This window comes from Vigna umbellata, chromosome 10, assembly GCF_029865625.1.
Source record: "Vigna umbellata cultivar VRB3 chromosome 10, Vumbellata_1.0, whole genome shotgun sequence".
NCBI lineage: Eukaryota > Viridiplantae > Streptophyta > Magnoliopsida > Fabales > Fabaceae > Vigna > Vigna umbellata.
In genome coordinates, this window is record NC_142174.1 from 8,196,072 (window position 1) to 8,204,925 (window position 8,854).

Here is an 8,854-nt window from a genome sequence, read left to right on the forward strand (position 1 = left end):
GTGGCCGGCGGTTGACGGTGGCCGGCGGCGGGCAGCGGCGGGCAGCGGCAGGCAGCGGCGGGCGACGAAGAACTATGGCGCCGAACAGATATATATTACGAGACAGAAACCAGAGCGGGATCGACCCGCTCTGATACCAACTTAAGATTGAAAAGAAATAATTCTTGAGGGCTTAATTGATCCCTCTCACAATCTTCTATTTATAAGAATAAATTGATACACAAATACATGATAAATAGGGTAACCCTAGACACAATATAATCATGATAAATAGGGTAATCCTAGACACAATATAATCATGATAAATAGGGTAACCCTTGACACACTATAATGATGATAAAATAGGATAAATATCCTAACAAAATTAATATGAATACTCATCCGACCTCATCAACACGAGATTAATAAATTCGATAATTTCTCCAAACAACTCAACTATACAATCATATTATTGAAATTATACTTTCATAAAACATATTATGAAACATATAATAACAATATAGTAAATAAATAAGATAAATAATAACCAATGCACTTAAATGTTAATTATAATATGTGAATATGATAAGAAAATAAGTGTAAGTTTGGATTATTTTATAATGAAAAGAATTAAAAAATCTTATTAGATCATATTCTATTACGTAACGCAATAACAATTTGACAAAACTGAAAAGCAATTCCAAAGAACATAAAACCAGTACAAGTAGTGTAGTTAAATAAATTGTTCTATATTAGAATTTAACTGATTTATTATGTCTACAAGAGTTATGCACCCAAACAGAATGAGCACTGTACACGCGGCATACAAGTGTTGCAAACCTACTCAAGGGGATCATAAGATGCTTGCAGATGAACATTAAGGATACAAGTTCTCCATCTTCCAAAGTTCCGTCTTCCCGCGTCATTCTTAATTTGCTATATTTTTCACATATTTATTCAATCACGGCTACATGTATTGTGTCATTACCAATAGTTGGACGAGGCTGTACGACAAACAATTTCACTATGTTATATAATTCTTTTCATAATAAACACCGAAAAAATGAAAAAGAAAATATACTAAATGTCTTTAATTAACTAAAATCAACTTATACCCTTTAGTTCTTTGAAATATTAGATGAGAACAAACCTAAAAAATACAAAACTGGTATTCCATTTCACGGTCTTCAATCTCAAGCGTTGAAATTTTAATTAATATATGCATGGTGAATTTACATGGTACATATATTTCCTGACGTTCCGCGTTCAAAAAGCATGGAAACATGAACCTTCAGTTTTGAAAATGACACCCACCACCACCAAACATTTCAGGTAGGCATCTTGAATGTCTACCATTTGTAACATCTAACGGTTAATTTTGAGAGTAGGTATTTCAGAACTGTACAACTTAAGTGAAGAGAGTTGACTGAAATTGCTTTCCTTTCCGATCACATCTCTCAACAAACAGTTTTCTGCAACCGATTCCTTTCCTTTGCGATAAATAATCACTTGCTTGCTGTTGAGATCATGGCATTATCTGTTGTAGGTGGTGCACTCCTTTCTGCTTTCATTGAGGTTGTATTTGACAAATTAGCTTCCCCTGAGCTTGTAAATTTCATCCGTTGGAAGAAGCCTGACAAGTTGCTTCAAAAGATGAGGAGCCAGCTGCTAGTGGTTAAAGTTGTGCTTGATGATGCTGAGAAGAGGCAAATCACAGACTCCAATGTCAAAGAGTGGCTCGATCTTCTCAATGATGTTGTGTACGAGGTTGATGACTTACTTGATGAAGTTTCTACGAAAGCTGCTACTCAAAAGGAGGTAACCAATTCCTTTTCACATCTTTTCAACAGAAAGAAAATTTTTAGTATTAGTAAGTTGGAAGACATACTGGGAAGATTAGATGACATTTTGAGACAAAAGCAGAATCTTGATTTGAAAGATATTCCTGTGGAGAACAACCAGCCATGGAAACCTCAGCCAACATCTCTGGAAGATAGATATCATATATACGGTAGGTATGAAGACAAGGAAACCATTATGAAGTTGGTGTTAGAAGATAGCAGTGATGGTGAAGAAGTGTCTGTGATCCCTATAGTTGGCATGGGTGGGGTTGGAAAAACCACTTTGGCCCGATCTGTGTACAACGATGGCAAATTGAAGCAGATATTTGATTTAAAGGCATGGGTTTGTGTTTCTGATATATTTGATATTGTGAAGGTCACAAAAACTATGATAGAGGAAATTATTCAAAAGCCTTGTAAATTGAATGATCTAAACTCAATTCAACTTGACTTGTGGGACAAACTGAGGGGTAAAAGATTCTTGATTGTATTGGATGATGTTTGGATGGAGGATTGTGATAGTTGGAGTAGTCTTACGAAGCCATTTCTAAGTGGGATTAGGGGAAGCAAAGTTCTCATGACAACCCGCAATGAAAATGTAGCGGCTGTAGTCCCTTTTCATAGTGTTAAAGTGTATCATCTAAACAAATTGTCAAATGAAGATTGTTGGTTGGTGTTTGCAAACCATGCATTTCCTGTCTCAAGAGGCAGTGGGAACAGAGGAACTCTAGAAAAGATTGGAAAAGAGATTGTTAAAAAGTGTAATGGATTGCCTTTAGCAGCACAGTCACTTGGAGGAATGTTGAGAAGAAAACACGCTATTAGGGATTGGAATAATGTACTTGAAAGTGACATTTGGGAACTTCCTGAAAGTCAGTGTAAAATTATTCCAGCACTTAGAATTAGTTATAATTATCTTCCTCCACATTTAAAACGGTGTTTTGTTTATTGTTCATTGTATCCCAAAGATTACAAAATTCAAAAGGATGAACTGATCCTGTTGTGGATGGCTGAAGATCTTGTAAAAGCACCAAAAAAAGGAAAGACTTTAGAACAAGTTGGCAAGGAGTATTTTGACGAATTGGTTTCAAGATCGCTTTTCCAAAGTTCAAGTCATCGGACTTCAGGTAATTGTTTTCTGATGCATGACCTCATGCACGATCTAGCAACTTTCCTTGGCGGGGAATTCTATTTCAGAGCAGATGAACTTAGTAAAGGAACCAAAATTAACAGAAAGACTCGTCATTTGTCTTTTACAAGATTCAGTGACCCAGTCTCGGATATTGAAATTTTTGAAACAGTTAAATTTTCAAGAACTTTCTTGCCGATCAATTATAAAGATTCTCCATTCAACAATGAAAAGGCACCACGTATTATAGGGTCGATGCTCAAGTACTTGAGAGTTTTATCATTTCGTGACTTCCAAAGTGTGCTTACTCTGCCTGATTCAATAGGTGAATTGATCCATTTGCGTTATTTAAATCTCTCTTATACAGGTATAGCAACACTGCCGGAGTCATTGTGTAATCTATACAATCTACAGACTTTGAAGTTGTATTGTTGCTCTGAGCTGACTAAGTTGCCTGGTGCCATGCAAAATCTTGTAAACTTGCGTCATCTTGAAATTCTTAATACTTCCATAAAGGAGATGCCTAAAGGAATGGGGAAACTAAATCAAATGCAGAATTTGGATTTCTATATTGCCGGTAAGCATATAGAGAATAGCATCAAAGAACTGAGAGGACTTCCAAATCTCCATGGTTCCTTTTGTATTCAGAAACTAGAGAATGTTACTCAAGGTGAAGAAGCATTAGAGGCCAGGTTAATGGATAAGAAGCACATAAACGACTTATCCTTGGAATGGTCTATACGTAACGACAATAGCACCAACTTCCAAATTGAATTAGATGTACTCGGCAACTTACAACCTCACCAAGACCTGAAATCACTTTCAATAAGCGGTTATAAAGGAACAAGGTTTCCAGAATGGATGGAGAATTGTTCATACTATTACATGACAATTCTAAGTTTACATAATTGTTACAACTGTTCCAAGCTTCCTTCACTTGGGCAACTACTGTCTCTCAGGCGCTTACATATTTCGAACATGATTTCGGTGAAAACTATTGATGCAGGATTTTATAAGAAGAATGATTGTTCATCTGTGACGCCCTTTCCATCCCTTGAATCTCTATACATTTATAATATGCCTTGTTGGGAGGCATGGGTTGCCTTTGATTCAGAAGCTTTTCTTGTGCTCAAGGATCTTTATATACAAAACTGCCCCAAACTAAAGGGAGATTTGCCTGATCACCTTCCTGCTTTGCAAACACTCGCGATTAGAAATTGCGAGCTTCTTGTCTCTTCTGTTCCAGGGACTCCCACCCTTCGAACATTAGAGATAAGTGAAAGCAACAAAGTACCATTTCATTCTTTTCCTCTTTTGGTAGAACGTATAGAGATAGAAGGAAGCCCAGTGGTAGAGTCCATGATGGAGGCCATCACTAACATTCAACCTACTTGCCTCCATCATTTGTCAATTAAGGATTGTTCGTCAGACATATCTTTTCCAGGTGATCATCTTCCTATATCGCTGAAAACTCTGATTATCAGTGGATTAAACAAACTCAAATTCCCAATGCAACACAAAAATGAATTACTGGAATCACTATCAGTAAATAGTAGTTGTGATTCACTAACGTCTCTCCCACTAGTTAGCTTTCCAAATCTCATACGTCTGCAAATCACAAACTGTGAAAATATGGAATCACTTTCAGTCTTAGGGTCAGATTCATTTAAGAGTTTGAGTTCTTTTGAGATTGGCCGTTGCCCCAACTTTGTGTCATTCTCGGGAGAAGCATTGTCTGCACCCAATTTGACTCGTTTCATTGTTTATGACTGTGATAAGCTGAAGTCGTTGCCCAATCAGATGTGTACTCTTCTCCCAAAGATGGAATATCTTAGCATATCAAACTGCCAACAACTTGAGTCATTTCCTGAAGGGGGTATGCCACCTAACTTGAGAATAGTAGAGATCAACAATTGTGAGAAACTACTGAGCGGCCAACCATGGGTATCCAAGGACATCTTTACCTATCTCAAAGTCTGGGGTCCATGTGATGGCATCAACTCCTTCCCAAAGGAGGGTTTGTTGCCTCCCTCCCTCACGTCTTTGCAGCTATTTGGTTTTTCAAGTCTGGAGACGTTGGAGTGCAAGGGCCTTCTCCATCTCACATCGCTACGAGAATTGTACATTCAAAGTTGTAAAAAGCTGGCGAATATCGTGGGAGAAAGGCTGCCCATCTCTCTAATAAAATTAAGCATTACCAGATGTCCCTTGCTGCAGAAACGATGCCACATAAAGGACCGTCAAATTTGGCCTAAAATCAGCCATGTCCGTGGGATAAACATTGACGGTAGATGGATTCAGTGAGGAAGGATGGTCAGCAGGTGATTCTCCTTCTTTGACTTACTCATCAACATCTAACAATGAAAAACTATTTCTGTCAACGTTATGTTTCATTTCATGTCTTTCCCTTTCACATTTAATAATTCTTAAATTACTTAATTGTTCGGTTTGATACTTGACAGGAATTGCAACTATAAAGAAACCTAACATTTTGTATATATTTTATTTACATAGAACATTCATGTTATCTTATATCAAACGCACTTGCATAATCTTTAACAACTAACCATTTCAAATTCTATGGTAGACATATCTGAAGTTTTGTTTCTCAACAATTGTAGATGAAGATGACAGAGTGGCTGAGATAAGGGATGAAGAGGGAGCAATGAAAAATCGAAGAGAATAACACTGATCCATGACAGTGTCATGAGTATAGCACTGGAAAAACCTGAGCATATCATATCTTACCTTAGTGTGGAGTATGACATCTTTATCATTCTCTTCAATTTTGTCATGCCATCTCCGGAAAATATAGACAAGTTTCATAAGCGAGCAACTTGATACATCACCATTGAAGAAAACACTTGTCGGAGCAAGCAAGCAAGAAAGGCTCCATACCCCCTCAATCGACACTCGTGCTCTCAAACAAAGGCGTGTTAGCAAATATCATAGTTATACTCCCCTGAATGATAGTCAAACTCTTTTTAATATGGGTTTTACTCAAACTAAAATCGATCCCTCTCTTTACAAAATTGGGTAATACATCTACTTTTTCATTCTCATCTACGTAGGCGATATTATCATAATAGGTAGCTCTTCTCATGTTGAAATTTCATCTCTTATTTCCTTGTTGAATAAACATTTTTGCATTAATAGATCTTAGGTCTCTACATTATTTTCTTGGCACAAGAGTTATCTGGAACAAGGATGTTAGCCTTCATCTTTCTAAAACAAATTATATTCAAGAACTTCTACGCAGAGCCAATATGCATGGAGTGAAGTCACAACCTACTCCCATGATAACATCCTTAATTCTCACTCATAATGGTTCAGCTGCTTTTAATAATCCTACCCTATACAGATAGATTGTCGGTGCGTTACAGTATGTCATGATTACTCATCCTGAGCTCACATAATTTGTCAACAAAGTTTTTCACTACACGCATCAACCACAAGAGCATCAATGAAAAGTTGTCAAACGTATCTTATCTCGCTGGAACTATGCGTCATGGTCTCCTTCTTCATAACTTCTCTCACTCTTCTGTTATTAGGTCCAACGATGTAGATTGGGGTTCTAATTTTGATGATCTCAAATCCATAAGTAGATACTATGTATATTTTGGATGCAATATAGTTTCTTGGGGTTCACATAAACAGAGTCATATCCCGTAGTAGCACAGAAGTTGAAGTTGAAAGCCGAAGCATAGATGTGCTTTCTGAAATCACTTGGATCATTTCTCTCGTTAACGAGCTTCATATTTTATCTGACGTACCAACAATTTATTCTAACAATCTTGGTGGTGTAGTCGTTGTTGCCAATCCCATTATGCATTCTCAGTCCAAGCATTTTGAACTTGATCTTCATTTTGTCCGTGGTCATTTTCAGCAGAAGTTGACTTGTCCGATTCACCTTCCTGGACCTTTTCAAGTTTATGATATTCTAACCAAACTTCTCTCAGGTTCATACTTTCATGGATTTCATAAACTTATAGTGGTACTTGTACGTACTCGGTCTAAAATACTTGGATTGTGATATACTCGAAGAAGATCCCCAAAATATTCGAAGCCAATTATATGTTAATCAGATTTTATTACTTGAAATCTTTTTAAAGATAATTAATTATTATATTATACTAATATGTGTGAGTTGCTCATATCATTAAGAATATATCGCGATTCAAATATTTCAGGACGAGTACTCGAATATTTTAGGCTAAGTAGGTACAGTAATAAATCCCACAAGTTCAGGGGGATGTTAGACAAACTAATATATAACAAAATCTGTTATATCAGTTGGGTTAGCTGACTTTTATATCATTGGGCTTATGGCTTGTTCTGTGTGTATTTTGTGACACCTCTTTCTATTCATGAATAATAGATTTGTTTTTTCTTCCTCCCTATGTCTTCTAACACAAAGGCAAATATTTTTGTCACTAGAGAAAGAAAATTAGCAACCACTAAAATGCTTCAATTAGTCACGATTAGCAACCAAAATTAGGACTAAAAATATGTGATAACAACGCTAGTCGCAAAATAGTTGGGCATCGCTAAATAACCATTAAAATTTTAGTTATTAATCGATCATTAAAAATTTGATTATATCTAAGCATTAATTAAAAACCAATTTGACCATAGAAAATGTATTCTGACAATTATGGTGACTAATTCAGTCATTGAAATTATAAAAGTATAGCAACAAATTTTTTTAATCATTAACGCAGCTACTAAAATAAAAATATATAATGACCATTAATTTTGTTGTGGAACAAATTTTTATTAAAATCAAAAGCATTTTTCCTCGCTAATTCGGTCGATAACGTAAATTATATATAGTGACACATACTTTTCTGTCTCTAATGAATAAGATTTTTAATTTCATTATAATAATTTTTGGTGATTAAATTGATGAAAAAAAATAAAATAAATTCAATGGACTATAACTAAGAAATTTGAATATTTTATAAAAAAAAATATTAATGACTAATTAATGTAGAAAAATTTTGACCGACTTAAAAGCAATATTTTGTCCTACTTGCAAATAATTTTGTAACCTACTTATAAATGTTAAAAATTTAAGATAAACAACTATCAATTCCAATAAATTATGCAGTAAATAGTTTAAAAATAAAAAGTATAAATATTACATAATCTAACATAAAATAAGAATAAAAATAATTCTAAATAAATATACAAATTTTAAACTAATTTTATCATTAGAGTGGTCTATTATATCATTTCCACTTGTAGTAGAATAGCATAAGATTTTTCAGTACTATAAAATAAACTTCCATCGGGTCATTTTATTTGTGCATGCGTTTATTTCTAAGACGTATTTTAAATAAATTTGTTCACTTTAGATAAATGAACTAAATTTATGCGTTACTGAAACAATACAAATTCAATCACTAATTTCCCTATCAATGAATAGAATTAAAAAGTTTCTCACCAACTAAATTTTGATAACTTTGATGATACTACAAAATGACTATCAAACATGCTCCGAATTACAATCAGAGGGTATATTTGTGACTACAAACAATAAATAAATAAATAATAATTATTGATAAGAACGATAACTATTATTAAAAAGCTAGAATTATTTAATAAAAATTAGGTTACTGTTGGATATGCATCTATCAAAATAAAGATCTTAGTATGTAAATCGAAAGGTTTCTGCTATGTACCCCCTGTACAATAAGGAACCTCGCATCTCAGCTTATTGAGAAGCTAAACCTTTATAAAGACCTTAGTATGTAAATCAAAAGGTACCATCCAAGCTTTGAAGTCCATATTTTACAAACTTCTCTTGGTAAGTCAAAAGGGTTCATAACTTGGGTAATAATTAAATTAAGAGTGTATTTGAAACAACGGAGTTTGAACATGAATCCAATTATTATCAGTCACA

General features: G+C 34.7%; 1 protein-coding gene across 1 annotated transcript; it reads left to right on the forward strand.

The window, feature by feature from the left end:
• The first annotated feature begins 1,310 nt into the window (after positions 1-1,310).
• On the forward strand, positions 1,311-5,964 carry LOC124822498 (putative disease resistance RPP13-like protein 1). Its single transcript, XM_088100884.1, has 2 exons — positions 1,311-5,270; positions 5,571-5,964. Exon 1 carries the CDS (start codon positions 1,507-1,509, stop codon positions 5,251-5,253), a length of 3,747 nt encoding a protein of 1,248 aa, XP_087957010.1. The 5' UTR covers positions 1,311-1,506; the 3' UTR covers positions 5,254-5,270; positions 5,571-5,964.
• Positions 5,965-8,854: the final 2,890 nt, after the last annotated feature.

Bases quoted from the DNA above. Each gene is read 5' to 3' on its own strand.
- LOC124822498 (XM_088100884.1), top strand. From the start codon at position 1,507: ATGGCATTATCTGTTGTAGGTGGTGCACTCCTTTCTGCTTTCATTGAG.